Source organism: Octopus sinensis, linkage group LG11 (assembly GCF_006345805.1).
Source record: "Octopus sinensis linkage group LG11, ASM634580v1, whole genome shotgun sequence".
Classification (NCBI taxonomy): domain Eukaryota; kingdom Metazoa; phylum Mollusca; class Cephalopoda; order Octopoda; family Octopodidae; genus Octopus; species Octopus sinensis.
The window spans coordinates 14,370,876-14,386,736 of record NC_043007.1 but is presented as its reverse complement, the minus strand read 5'-3'; the positions used below and the strand labels follow the sequence as shown (position 1 = coordinate 14,386,736).

The 15,861-nt window shown below is 38.1% G+C and overlaps 1 protein-coding gene across 2 annotated transcripts; it reads right to left on the bottom strand.

Annotated features, from left to right (window-relative positions):
- Nucleotides 1-20: 20 nt before the first annotated feature.
- Nucleotides 21-11,862, bottom strand: LOC115217559 (ergosterol biosynthetic protein 28 homolog). Of its 2 annotated transcripts, none has more exons than XM_036507096.1 (4): nt 11,407-11,862; nt 4,698-4,788; nt 3,861-3,974; nt 21-934 (listed from the first exon to the last, which is right to left on the bottom strand). In XM_036507096.1, the coding sequence occupies exons 1-4, from the start codon at nt 11,633-11,635 to the stop codon at nt 874-876; spliced, it is 495 nt and encodes a 164-aa protein (XP_036362989.1). In that variant the 5' UTR covers nt 11,636-11,862; the 3' UTR covers nt 21-873. The 2 variants fall into 2 exon arrangements, with proteins under 2 accessions (XP_036362989.1, XP_029643155.1); XM_029787295.2 differs by having other exon boundaries at nt 21-928; nt 3,856-3,974; nt 11,407-11,858.
- Nucleotides 11,863-15,861: the final 3,999 nt, after the last annotated feature.

The following is a 15,861-nucleotide window of genomic DNA, read 5'->3' as shown; positions in this document are numbered from 1 at the left end:
TTTCTCAAAATATGTGGAAAAATACGGAGATTATGATTCTGAAATCAATTTCCAAAAATCTTTGTAAAATTGTTTTTTAAGAATTTTTTCTTTTCTAAATATGCGGAAAAATGCAGACATCTGGATTCGGACAAGAATTTCAAAACATTTCTGCACTTACGGTTACAGTTTTAGGGTTAGGGTTAGGGGGTTAAGGTTAGGGTTTTAGGGTTAGTGTTATGGAAAAAAGTCAAAATTGAAGAAGTTGGGGCGGAATTTTCACAATGAAGATTTTTGGCAAAAAAATGGGGGTGGGGGATAGGCGGAAGTCTTACCAAAATTACTGACTCCAGATCTTTCAAATACCAATATATTTACCAACAAGCCAAGCTGAGGTAGAGGGAATATGTTTTTAACTTCACCCAAGGGCACAATACAATACTTGTGACAGAGGTTTTGGTGAGGAGAAGACTTTAAACTTTCAATAATTTTTCTTTTTTTAACATACCTGCCTGGGTGTGCTATTTCTGCAAATTCAGACATTCACATAAATACTAAACAAATGGATATGCTTTTTAACTGTAATCACTCAACTGTAAATTGTTTAACACCAACTTATTCAAATATGAACTTAGTTTTTACCGTGAGAAACTAATATGTTTTCTTTGAAAAGATTTGAACTCACAATGACTTGTACTCCAGCACATGAAGCCATCAGTTTACCACATGTCAACAGAGATTTTACGTGTTAAAAGACAACCAGCTATCTGCAATAAAAGCATCTGAGACGTACAGTGACCACACTAATTCTCACAGAAGTCTCTTGTTCTTAAGTATAATAATTCCATTGTTGAATTGTGCAGCAGTGGCTCCTCTTAAGAGTTTTTTGTTGGTTTATAATCTGAATTTAAAAACCAATATCCTATTACCATTGCAATTGTAGACAAACCTGAAAGAGAAATATAGAAAGCTAATGAGTATTATCAATTTTTACAACAAATAGGAATCAATTTTTTTTTATGTAATTAAGAGTTAATCAAGTTGAGGAATCATTATAAAAGTAACGAATCAATATAAAACTAGAAAAGGACTCGGAGAGTGCAGACCTCCGCCAAGCAGCTCATTCCCACCCATATACACACATGCTGAAAATCGCCCAATTTTCCAAACCAACACCGGCAGAAACATAACCTCCTCCTTTACTTATTTCGACCATCGTCATCATCAACACTGTCTCTGCTCTCACCACAATCACCGTCAAAACTACGATCACCACAATCAGATTTTTTTACACAGTTGAAAATCCATTATCCGATACTCGTGGGACCGAGATTGTTGCCGAGTTTTGATTTTTCTAATTTCGGAGTGGTTTAGTATTAAAAAAAAAAAATTGCATCTACAAAACGGAACAGTTTGAGGATAGAAACCAGGTCTAAACACAATAGCTTATAGACATACTCTGAATGTAGTTCTATATAAATCTTTAATAATTTTGTTTTATACTTAAGACCATCAGAAATGTTAAGATATCAGCTTCTACCCACGTTGTCATACTTTGATTAAAAGGTTACAGCATAGATTAGATTACTCAGATAAGTTTCAACCGAAGTTGACTCAGGCCATGTCTAATTTAATAGCACCACCTGGAAGAGATACATGGTCAGTTCTGGGGAACCGTAGCACATTCAAGCAGAGGGTTATTGTTTTCAGAGACATGTCTGGGTGTGGGTGGTTTATCTGGTATTTGTTGGGAGTAATCATCTTGGGATTGTCAGATGCTGTGAAGTCACTTTCCTCCTTTATGTGTGTCTGGCACAATGTTGAAGAGAGTAGGGCCAATTGAGGGGAAATAGTTCTGTCATAGTGTTGTGATACGACACAAACATTTCTGTAGTGAACAGATTGCACGGGGGCCAAGCCTCGGATGAAATTTTAAAGATGGGCAATGTTGATGGAATATTTTCCACATCGTACAGATGATATAGAGCTCACAGCAGCGGTGGAGGGAGCAAAGCCTGAGCTTTTTGAGTCAATCCCAATAGTCAAGGCTTGTCATCTTGTCATCCTCTGCAGACCTCTGCCAAGCAGTTCATTTTAAGATAGATACGCGAATAAAATTACTAATAAAGAAACGAAAATAAACTTTGGAAACAGCAATGCCACCATAGGTTATGTAGAAACGATGAACGTGTTTTCAAGGGAAATAATCAAAGAATGTAGGAAAATCCTTCAAGATTTTTCTACTTTACATGAAGGAAAAATCCTTCAAGAATCCATAAAAATTCCTGGATCACTACCAAAATTTCATCATATGTTTCTTGTATCTTAACCAACTTTTCCTGCAAGTTTCATCAAATACCGTTCACATGAAAACATAACCTCCTTCCTTGGCAGAGGTAATAATTAAATAAAGGAATTTCTATGTAGTTTCTTGACCTTTTCAATCAAATAGACATTTTTAGACCTGTGCCAGTGGCACATAAAAATCACTCATTACACTCTCAGAGTGGTTGGCATTAGGAAAGGTGTCTGGCTGTAGAAACCATGCCAAATCAGACTGGAGCCTGGTGCAGCTCTCCAGCTTACCAGTTCCTGTGAAACCATCTAACCCATGCCAGCATGGAAAGAGGATAATAAATGATGGTGATGATGATGATTACTCTGTTAGTAGCAGTCTTTCATAGGGTTAACAACTGTTTAAAATCACAGTAATTTGTAGACCCAAAAGCAAAGATGCATTTAAGATGAAGTTTAAGTTATATTAACAATAGGTAAGTTTGTGACAACAGTAGAAATAGATATAAATAATAAATAAATAAATGAGCCCTTCTAAAGCCCAGCCAGGCTCATGGGCCCAGTTTCCCGGTTTCTATGGCGTATGTGATCCCTAGCTGGACGGGATGCCAGTCCATCACAGCGTTACTCATTTTTGCCTGCTGAGTGGACTGGAGCAACCGGAAATGAAGTGTTTTGCTCAAGGGCACAACGCATCACCCAGTCCAGGAATCAAAACCACAATTTTACGATCATGATGCTGACACTCTAACCACTAAGCCACACGCCTCCACAGAAATAGATATGCAATGTAAAAAAAAAAAAGAATGATATTAATTTAAGGCTAATGTTATTTCTTCATTTTCCTCAAAGTATGAGAGACAACTCCAGACAAACAGGTTTAAGTTTTATTCTGACCTCATCAGCAAAACATAGCTTTACCTGTATTTTTCGAAATAATAATGAATTAGTCAATAAATATACAAGATGGCACACTTATTGATGTAAGAAAAGAAAATTGCCTAAAAATGAAATAATTTAATGACACCACCTCTGATAAAAACAACAGGTATCTCGGTGTTAATGTATTAATAAATAAAGCAGTAAAATTATAACTAGAAGATAACCAGCAAGGATATGTTCTAGTCACATCTGTCTACACGTATAGGTGTTGAATTGACAGAGTTGTCAGAGCATCAGCTTGTGTTATTTATTCCATCTTCAGACACTCCGAGTTCAAATCCTGCTGAGGTCAAGTTTGCTTTTCATTCTTCAAAGATCAATAAATATAGTAGAATTTTAGAGCAATAAACTGGAATTAGATGGGATGTCTTGCAACATTTTTTCCAGTTCTTTGTGTTCTAAGATCAAATACTGCAGCAACTGATTTACATAGTAAATCTAATCCATCATTTAGTTTTATGTTGTCATCTGGTTGCGAGATATACTTTTAGCAGAGTAGATTTTGTTGGAAACTTTCTGACAAAGCATCTAGTTTAAAGGAACTTTCCTCCCTCCCTCACACCCATCGTGGAAGTCTTATAAAGTGTCATAGTTGACTGAGTGATAAAAACACAAAATCCCCCAGTGGAAAAGACTTACCTGAAAAAAGCAATTGCACCAGAATACCTGTACCTGTGCCAGCCGTCTGAAACCAAAGTAATTCAGAGAGGAAGTGTCCACTAGACATCAAGAATGAAACCAAAGTCATATGGTATAACCTGCAAAAATAATTTGGGTGCCAACTTTTTGAAATTTATCAAAACATCAGAAATGAATAAAGCTGATTTCAAAGGTGTTCAGTCTAATTAAAAAAAAAAAAAAAAATATTGCATTCAATTACTTCTACATTTCTTAAACATTTTTCCAAGATTAAAAGCAAAATTTAAATCGTGAATAATCAAAAAGAAATCAAAATTTTAAAACCAGCTTTAAAAATTCATAAAGGAAGACATGATTAAGGTTAATCTGTTAAGTTTAATATTTATTAATTCACATTATTTAGAATTAACCACTGGGGTTGATGTAATCGACTTAATCCATTTGTCTGTCCTTGTTTGTCCCCTCTAAAGAAAGAAGTATTTCGTCTGTCGTTACGTTCTGAGTTCAAATTCTGCCAAGGTTGACTTTGCCTTTCATCCCTTCGGGGTTAATAAATTAAGTACTAGTTGTTTGCTGGGGTCAATCTAATTGACTGGCCCCTACCCCCAAAAATTTCAGGCCTTGTGCCTAGAGTAGAAAAGAATATTTAACTGTCAGTCTAGATGGCAGTAGGTAGCAGAATTGTAAGATCACTTGACAAAATGTCTTGGGGTATTTATTTTTGTTCTGGGTTCAAATCCCACTAGGGCAGGCTTTGTCTTTCATTCTCCTATGATCAATAAAATAAGCAGTAATCAAAAGTGGTCTTGTGCCAATGCTAGAATTCCTTATAATTAACTTACATGGAGTTAGAAAAATCCAGAGAACAGCTGATTCTGAGGAATGCAGAAAGAAGAGACCAAGTACCAAATATCCGAGCCATTAGAGGGTTAACTAAACAAAAATAGAAGAGAAAGACCTGTGGTCAGTAATGAAGCAATTCTTGAAGGAATTAATCTGACAATAAAGTCTTAGGAAAAGTACAAACCATAATGGATCTTTTAGGTTTGAACGGCAGTTTTTTCTAGCAGTGTCATATGAAATTGTCACCCATAATTATGACCCTAGTATCGATCTATTGCATTTCAATCTGTTTTAGGGTTAGGGGTGGGGGGAGGGTATCTTTTTTTTCTTCACAAATGTAAATAAACCCAATCTGTTTCTTAAACGAGGGACATATTCATATGGTACAGAATGTTTTTTTACTTCAATAGACGTCAGTGATTGGTTGAAATTGCAGAAATTGAAGAAAAACAACAAATAAAACAACAAATATCTTACAAACTATAGAATTTTCTCAATAAAGCCAAGAGAAAAAGATGTTTTATAAGCACATTCTACCAGTATACGAAGTTTAAAATTTTTTAGTTACCTAGAAATTATGTTAGAAACTGCCGTTCAAACCGAAAAGATCCACCATAATATTATTTTCACTTTCAGATATTATGTTTCGAATGACTAATATGAATGTTAGATTAAAAATCCAATAAAACTGTGTGTGTGTGAGAGAGAGAGAGAGAGAGAATTTGCATGACTATTTTGAATGGTAGGCGCAGGAGTGGCTGTGTGGTAAGTAGCTTGCTTACCAACCACATGCTTCCGGGTTCAGTCCCACTGTGTGGCACCATGGGCAAGTGTCTTCTACTATAGCCTCGGGCCGACCAAAGCCTTGTGAGTGGATTTGGTAGACGGAAACTGAAAGAAGCCTGTCGTATATATGTATATATATATGTGTGTGTTTGTGTGTCTGTGTTTGTCCCCACAACATCGCTTGACAACCGATGGCGGTGTGTTTACGTTCCCATGACTTAGCTGTTTGACAAAAGCAACCGATAGAATAAGTACTAGGCTTACAAAGAATAAGTCCTGGGGTCGATTTGCTCGACTAAAGGCGGTGCTCCAGCATGGCTGCAGTCAAATGACAGAAACAAGTAAGAGAGTAAAAGAGAGGTAGATAAAAAGTATAACAAAACTATGTCTGTGTGTGTATAACTTTACAGGTGACCTGGCCAGTACAGGGATGGTTGTAGTAGATACTTTGAGTAGAGGTAAGCGCTTGATAAACCTCTTCTTTCACATTTGGCTTCAGTTTTCAATAGCTTCCTTTCTATTTCATTAAGAACAACCTTGAGAAGGACAGCTTTGATGTGCTGGCCAGTTTAACACTGCAACTTTGGATGCCTTTTGCAGTATTCCTTCTTCCAAACAAAAACACCAGGCCTTTGGTATCCTTCTCGACCTTACTTTTGCTGCAGATATCACCTTACAGATGTAAGCAAACCTCAATCACACCAGTGCGAGGACCTGCAAAGTTCAGGGGTGTTTTCCCTTGTGCATTATTTTTAACTTCATCATCATCATCATCGTCGTTTAACATCCATTTTCCGTGCTAGCAGGGGTTGGATGGTTCAACCGTGGTCTGGGAAGCCAGGAGGCTGCACCAGGCTCCAGTCTGATCTGGCAGAGTTTCTACAGCTGGATGCCCTTCCTAACGTCAACCACTCTGTGAGTGTAGTGGGTGCTTTTTACGTGCCACTGGCACAGGTGCCAGGGGAGGCTGGCAGCGGCCACAATTGGTTGGTGTTTTTTACGTGCCACTGGCACAGAAGCCAGTCAAGGTGGCGCTGGCATCGGCCACGTTCGGATGGTGCTTTTTATGTGCCACCGGCACAGGTATCACAACTACAATTTCCATTTGATATTTATTTTGATATTAACAAAAGTTTTTGTTAACTTCCCAATTTGGTCTCCACTAACATCACATTTCATGCATGAGTAAGCAGTTTCTAATAATTCAGCCATTCAATATTGGAACCTTGGTCTTAAGTCTGAGGTTCTTACCACAAGGCTAAATCAAGAAGTTAAAAATTATGATGGAACCTGTTTTTGTATATGTTAGTCATGCATGAAAAAAAATTTAATTATGTAACAGGGTGAAATTTATCTTTGTTAACAACAATATAAGGAGTGTGTGTGTGTGTAAATGGTGTGGTGGTGGTGGTGGATTGTCATCGTTTGATGATGAAGATTCAGTTGTTTATTCAATTAAATTACATGCTCATTCAATGAGCATGTAAGTGGCTGAGTATTCCAGAGATATGTGTGCTCTTAAAGTGATCCTGTAATTCAGTGTGTGACAATGCTGTATCTTTTGAATTATAGGTTCGACATACCTCAAGTGAACTTCTTAACCATTCAGCCATACTACATCTACACACACACACACACACACACGGGTTCATTTAGAAGCTAAAACAATGCAAAGCACATTGTGACCAGCAATGTATAACATCTGATAGTCTGGTCAGTCAGAGTACAGCATCCTTCAAAACTACCATGCTTCCTGAGATTCACCAACACTACACCTGATTTTCTCCCCTCCATACACACATGCAAGCATGTATCTGACTCATACACTGTTCACTTTCCAGACATTTGTACATTAATGCATATGCTTTATACACACTTTTGACAAGTTGTGGTGCACCTGACACTGTATACAATAATTTCATTATTATTATTATTATTATATACATATTATATTATATAATATATATATATCGTCACCTTACTGGCACATGTGCTGGTGGCACAGGAAAAACAACATTCGAGCGAGGGTGTTGCTTTTGCCGCTGGACTGGCTCCTGTGCAGGTGACACGTAAAAACACCATTTGAGCATGGCCATTGCCAGTACCGCCTGACTGGCCCTCATGCCGGTGGCATGTAAAAGCACCCACTACACTCTCAGAGTGGTTGGCGTTAGGAAGGGCATCCAGCTGTAGAAACTCTGCCAGATCAGATTGGAGCCTTGTGCAGCCATCTGGCTCACCAGTCCCCAGTCAAACCGTCCAACCCATGCCAGCATGGAAAGCGGATGTTAAACGTTGATGATGATGATATATATATATATATATATATATAATTTTGTCATATTGTTTCCAACATAGGTACAAGGCTTGAAATTTGGTGGGAATTAATTAGTTAATTAAATCAACCTCAGTATTTGATTGGTACTTTCAATTAGTAACCTTAAAAGATAGGCATAGTTGACCTTGGTAAGATTTGAACTCAGAACGTAAAAAGCTTGAAGAAATACCTCCAGGCATTTTATCTGAGACTAATGATTCTGTCAACTCACCACCCTTATAAACTCAGTTGGTTCCCCTTTTCAGAAGAAATAGACCAAAGATCTTGATAATCATCATCACCATTTATCATCTGTCTTCCATGCTGCCATGAGTTGAATGGTTTGATAGAAGCTGGCAAGCCAGAGGAATGCACCAAGCCCCACACGGTTTTTACAGCTGGATGCGCTTCCGAACACCAACCACTTTACAGAGTGGACTGAGTGCTCTTTAGGTGTCCCCAGCACCAAGGGAGCATTCATTCACAACCTTTCTGCTACATATAGTAGGCTGCTTACATGTAGCAGCCAAATCTCCTTCAAATCATGCCTGTCATCTTAAAAAGATGAAGAACACATCAGATAACATCATCTTATGGTATCACTAAAAATACAGGATGTTCATGGTTGGAATGCACAAGGTTGATCTAGGACTAAATGAGTTCAGTTTGCACACCTATCAGACAAAATTCAACTTAGTAATTCTCAAATTTTTCAGATTCCCTATATCAGCTGTTCATATTCCACAGTTGTGTAGTGTCATATCTTTTACATATATATTTCGTTTAATCTCTGTTTGTACAGAGATAGAGAATACACTTTGTTTTCAACAAAAACATTAATTCTTTAAACTGTCTTCCATTCACATAAATAGTTTCAGTACATTTGATAGTGTTACTTATCAAAACAATAGTTTTATCTTTTGATAGATCTAACGAACTAAAGAATTTGATTGCTTAAGCAAGATGATCGGATGCATTCCCGCATTTCTAGTGATATTTATGGACTATATTATCTAATGAACCCTTCACTTTTTTTTAAGACGATGGGTGCGTTGTGAAGGAAATTGTTTGGCCATATCTAACAGGTCGTTCTTCCACAGATGTTAAAAAAGGATAGTTCATGCTTATGTAAGATGTCCTATTGAAATTATCTCCCTTCCATCCTGAGAACATGTATTTCATATTCAGTTTTACAAATCTCAAACTGTCCAAATTTATCTTGTGTAAACCATCAAATATCCACGTTATCCCCAAATACAGTGCTAGAATATAACCCGAGGAGGTGCAGCAGTTGCTTTCTGACCTCACCTGCTACTTCTGTAACCGTTCTCAGAATGTACGGGCGAACAGAAATAGGCTGGACAATAGACAGGTTGTAATCTGTTCAGACTGTCACACTGGACCCAATACAATTCATCACAACATACCAGATGTACAGTATGGTTCTCAGTTAAGAGAAGACATGGTATAATTGGGAGGATGAATCTATGGCTCGTGTCTCGTCGTTTGCCCGACTACCTGCATGCAACAATGGTACTCGACAAGGGCTGATGTGGGCTACACAACAATCTCAGCTGTCACGAATCAACATGGGAAGCCTCTCTCTACAGTCACTTGAGATCTCCTAGAAATAACAGCTATTGTCATAAAAAAAGGACACATTGGATAATGTAGTCTTAGATAGGCAAAGTCTAAAAGGGGGGAAAAGAGGCTGGGCGGCCACAGCTGGATCATCCTTGGTAATCGATCTGCAGGATCAGGAATGATCTGGGTAAATAAAAGAACAACCTCAATTGTCATTATTTGTAGGTCTCTATAGAGCAACGTTAGGGATGACTAATGCTATAATGATATCTATCATAGTCATATAAGGTGACTAGAGAATCGTTCTGGTATGACACTAGTCACTATTCTTGGAGCGCATTGTAGAACTCGAGTAGTATCAATTCGGTCACGAACTGGGAAAATCAACAATCTTGTTACAACTAGAAAGATCAACAATCCGGGTTGTTTGAGGTTTTCATTGCTCAATTGGCATTCATCGCATATAAACAGCAATAATGAGCGATCGGTCATAAGTCAGTGATTGCTACTCTCTGTCTCTCGCGCGCGCGTATGTGTGTGGTAATTATGTAGAGCACGAGGGCATGTACTACGGGGGAGCCTCGAGATACTAGCAATAGCAGTTCAAACTCCTTCAAATCACAAGTGAAAAAAGAAGGACACTTTGGCTAAGGTAGTCTTAGATACACAATAGCTGGGAGAAATAACAGGACGGTCGTGGCTAGAAAGCCATTGTCCATATTTTTGCCCTGTCAGTGAGGACCTGGAACTAAACAACTAAAAAAAAAAGGCATGTTCAAGAGATTATAAAATTATACAACGGATGTATTAGCACTTGGACACTGCCACGGTGTGTGCGGATATATATAATATATATAATACACACACACACATATGCGCGTGTATATGTGCGTATCTCGAAGAGTACGACTACATCGCGTTACGATACAGGTGTTGTAACAAAATCAAATGGTAATTCCAATAGGAATTATATAACAACTGTTTATAATTATAGGACATGTTTCACATAGTAACGTGTTGTGCATGGTAACCCATAAAATTCGTGTGACTTAATTAAGCAAGTTCTGCTTAATTAAGCCAAGCCGAAAACTAGCTAACAACCTTAGGTGTTTTATAGTTATTTTAAGATCGGTATTTTTAGTTGTTAACTTCATGTCAGCCCTGAGAAATTCGTTTTATTTCTAGACATAGTGTATCAAGAACTACATCATTCTATGTGTCCTTTTCTGCGACGATAAGATACAATTCGAGGAATTTGACCAGCGCTTTTTTCGCAGATGAAACAACTGCGAAGAGGTTCTGTCGCTGGCTCGGCGGTCTGTCATATTTCCCAGGTTGACTGGCCTTCACTTTCATCCTTATGAAGTTGATAAACTAATTACTAATATATTAAATCAATTTATGAAACCAAATAAATCTTCTATTTTATCAAAAACGAAATCATTATTTGGAAAACACACAACTATATGTTTAATATTGTGTGTATTTATAGCTCCTATCGTTATCTGTGTAATATATTTGCTGGTCTGTGTTTGTGTGTATGTTAGAGTCTCTTCATATATGATTTGTGTAAATATGTGTTGTCTGATTATTAATGAGCACCAATTCTGTTCTGATCCAGCAAAACTATAATTAAAGGATTTCCAACTGTGGTCATACTGTATATTTTTTTTTCTTTTCAACTATATATTGGACTCTGCTATATCATGTAATTCCTTTTGTTTTTTTTTTTTTTTTTTAAGATAGTATAGTGTGACATGAGTGGTTTCGTTGCTATTTCTAGCAGGCAGGATGACCACGTAGAAGCACTCTCATTGGCTCGTTTGTGTCTGATCGTGTAAATTTGTGTGTTTGTATGTTTATCTATGTATTTAAGTAGGTGTGTGCAAATATGTATGCATGTGCTTATGTGTATGTGTGTATGTGTGTATGTATGTCTGTCAGTATGTATGTATGTACAGCTTTTATTTATGTTTCGTGTTGCTTCTGTTTCATTTTTTTTTCTCTCTCTACTTATTTACCTGAGCCTGTTGAATTCGTGTAGATGGATTTATGGAGAAATTTCATATCGACGAACGACTGCATACCATTCGCAAACGAAATGAGGGACATCGCTCCTAGCCATCCGCGCAGATAATTTAAATAGACTGACTGTGGCGGAGGAGTGCTTTGCTTTCGAGGAACATTTGTCGACATCATAGTGTTTTGACGCCTGAGTAGGAGACTTTCAAATGGGAGTTTGCCTTCCATCTGTTAAGCTTTGCTTCAGAGATACCTTCAACACGCACCTACATCTGCGCTTCTTGTTATCTTCACCAAATGGAGAGCGTGTAGATTTTTCAGGAAAAAGGAACCAACTTAAGTGTATTTAATTTTGAAGAAAAATAAAAAGGTACTTTCGCTTCTCCTTGTGGTATTTTCCCCGCTTCATTTATCTTTATTTCTGTCGCTTAATCAATCAATCAATCATTCAATGATGCGGGTGTATGTGTGTGTGGTGTGTGTGCGCGCGCGCGCGGTATGAGTGTGTGTGTGTGTGTATATGTGTGTGTGTGTGTGTGTAGGTGTGTGTATGTGTGTGTGTGTGTGTATGTGTGTGTGTGTAGGTGTGTGTGTAAAAGCAGAGATCTATAAAAAGACACCGTCTTCCGCACGTTGAGTGCACACACACTCCACGTATTCTCCAGGTGATGGAACGGCGGAAATGGCAGGGAATGGTGATTCCCGCTGGAAAAAGTTGTCAAAATATCATAAGTTACAATATGTACGATCCAAGTATCTATTATAAACAGACAGATTACAAGAATTTCTCTTTCTCTCTCTCTCTCTCACACACACACACACACAAACATACACCACACACACACACACACACACACACACACACATACGCTTTCTCACTTTCTCAGAGATAGTGGCGATAACAAGCTTTAGTAGCTCAGAGCTAAACGAAAATGCGGCATCAATTGAGCTAGGCTACCCCCCCCCCCCACAAACACAGACACACATACACACACATACACACACACACACGTACACACACCTCTCGTTAGACTGCAGCCTGTGGAATTGCTTGGTATGTTACCGGGGGGGGGGGGAAATAAAAATCTCTCAACCTCGACAAAATATTAAACATCTTATCGGTCAATCCTCTTCCCCCACCCCACAACCAAACAAGGTACGGGATGCGTTTGTCTCTCGAGCCAAAAGAAAAAAAAGAAGAAAAAAGGAAAACAAAAAGGTTTTCCTATCATGGCCCCCCCCTCCCCGCCGCCATCATGTTCCCTCCGCCCCTATCAGCATCGCTTCGCTGTCACCACAAAATTCACCATCTCCTACACTCCACACTACCACTACCCTTACCACCACCAACCACCACCACCACCGTCTTCATCATCATCATCATCATCATCATGATCAGTAGCAGCAGCAGGAGCAGTCACCATTGCTGTCATCATCATACCTCAACTCAACTACCTCCACCACCCACCGCCGCCGCCGCCGACATCACCAACTCAACCATCGTCGTCATCATAGTAGTAGTAGTAGTAGTAGTTGCGATCGTGAGGATGATGATGATGATGATGACTATTATCATGATCTTGATCATGATCATAATCATCATCATCATCATCGTCACAAACCATTGAGGGGAGCTTCTTTCTATGTGGTAGTCTACGTTCTAATAATAGCACAAAAAAAATCTCCCTCGAATCACACCTTGGCATCTCACTGCTCTGAATATACAAGTCGATGGTATGGTCATGATTGGAATACCGTTGATCATAGGTGTCGTCCTCTAGTGCAGAGTGGGGAGCAACTATCATCACCATATCCACCGTAATTATCTCCACCACAACCACCACCACCATCACCACCACCACCACCATCATCATCAACAACAACAAAAACAACATCGCCATCATATTTATTGTGTTCAGTTTTATTTAGAGTTGTCACGGTTGACTGAGTCATTAGAATCATATCAATCAAAGACAGTCTGTAGTTTAGATTTCATCACTGGAGCAAAGACACTATTTAATCGCTCCAAACTACCAAGCCATTAATCGGTACCATGTGTAGGCACATTTTAACCATTGTATCACAGTGGTATACTCAGGTTGTATTCTATAATACACAAGATCCGTGGCTCTGAAGCTGACAAATGTAGAACCACTACCACGGAAACAAAAAAAATGAAATGTTTGTCTCCTTTCCCTTGTTATTAACGAAAAAAAAAACAAATAGAGTTTGTATCCATATGGTTCTTTCTTTACAATGATGTTGGATAATTCTAGGCTGCTTAAAACCATCTTAGTTACTAACCCTATTGTCTTTGATTCAGTTGACTTTGAAAAGAATGAAAAATGTGATAAAATGGCACAGGAGTGGCTGTGTGGTAAGAAGCTTGCTCCCCAACCACATGGTTCCGGGTTCAGTCCCACTGTGTGACACCTTGGGCAGGTGTCTTCTACTATAGCCTGTGCCGACCAAAGCCTTGTGAAAGGATTTGGTAGACAGAAACTGAAAGACGCCCATTGTGTATATATATATATATATATATATATTGATAAAATGGTAAGATAACAAAAGAAAGAAAGAGACCTCAATATTATGTAAATAGAGGAAATTTATCTATACATATGTTACATTACTCGGTAGTCAAGATAAAACTCTGAGTTTCAGATGCCAAAGTGGAATCCACAACACCATCTCTTCGGTTATCTGGCCAGATAACCGAAGAGATGGTGTTGTGGATTTCCACTTTGGCATCTGAAACTCAGAGTTTTATCTTGACTACCGAGTAATGTAACATATTGTATAGATATATATATATATATATATAATATATATATATATATATAATATATATATATATATATGTATATATATATATATATAATATATATATATATATAATATATATATATATATATATATATATATATATATATATTATATATATATTATATATATATATATATATGTATGTATGTATGTATGTATGTATGTATATGTTTGTGTGTCTGTGTTGTCCCCGCCCCCAGCATCGCTTGACAATCAATGCTGGTGTGTTTACGTCCCTGTAACTTAGCAGTTCGGCAAAACAGACCGATAAAATAAGTACTAGGCTTACAAAGAATAAGTCCTGGGGTCAATTTGCTCGACTAAAGGTGGTGCTCCAGCATGGCTGCAGTCAAATGACTGAAACAAATAAAAGAATAAAAGAATATATGTATGTATATATATATATATATATATATGTTTGTGTGTCTGTGTTTGTCCATCCCACCCCACCCCCAGCATCGCTTGACAAACGATGTTTGTGTGTTTATGTCCCTGTAACTTAGCAGTTTGGCAAAAGAGATCGATAGAGTAAGTACTAAGCTTACAAAGAATAAGTCCTGGGGCTGATTCATTCGACTAAAAGCAATGCTCCAGCATGGCCGCAGCCAAATGACTGAAACAAGTAAAAGAGCAATTTAATAAAATGACTGTTATTATTAAATTGGTATTTGGAACATAAATTAACCTGAAATTTTGGTGGAAGGTTTTAATTTGGATCAGTTTTTCTCAACCATTTTTCACCTACGGACCCCTTTGATTTCTATTCTTCTCAGATGGACTCTCCCTCCTAGCCATATGATGTTTTAAAAAATCATAATTCATTTTTATAATTAAATATTATTAGAAATTGTATTTAAAAAAAAAAAACTCGTTAAAATATTTTGTGCATTGTAGAAATGTAACTAATTTATTCATCATCATCATCGTCATTTAGTGTCTGCTTTCCATGCTGGCATTGGTTAGACGGTTTGACTGGAACTGATATGCCAGAGAGCTGCACCAAGTTTCAGTCTGATTTGGCATGGTTTCTATGGCTTGATGCCCTTCCTAATGCCAACCACTCCAAGAGTGTACTGGGTGCTTATTACATGCCACCAGCATGGATGCCAATCATATGACACTAGCATCATCTGTAACTACAATTTCATTTGGATTGCCAAGTCTTCTCAAACACAGCATATCACCAAAGGTCTTGGTCACTTGTCATTACCTCTGTGGGGCCCAACATTCAAAAGGGTCCTTATCGCCAAAGGTCTTGGTCACTTGTCATTACCTCTGTGGGGTCCAACTTTCAAAGGGTGCTTATCACCAAAAGTTTTGGTCACTTGTCATTATCTCTGTGGGGCCCAACGTTCAAAGGGTGCTTATTGTCAAAGGTCTTGGTCACTTGTCATTACCTCTGTGAGGCCCAACTTTCAAAGGGTGCTTATCCCCAAAGGTTTTGGTCACTTGTCATTATCTCTGTGGGGCCCAATGTTCAAAGGGTGCTTATCCCCAAAGGTCTTGGTCACTTGTCATTACCTCTGTGGGGCCCAACGTTCAAAGGGTGCTTATCGCCAAAGGTCTTGGTCACTTGTCATCACCCCTGTGAGGCCCAATGTTCGAAGGCTGCTTTTTACCTATCACTA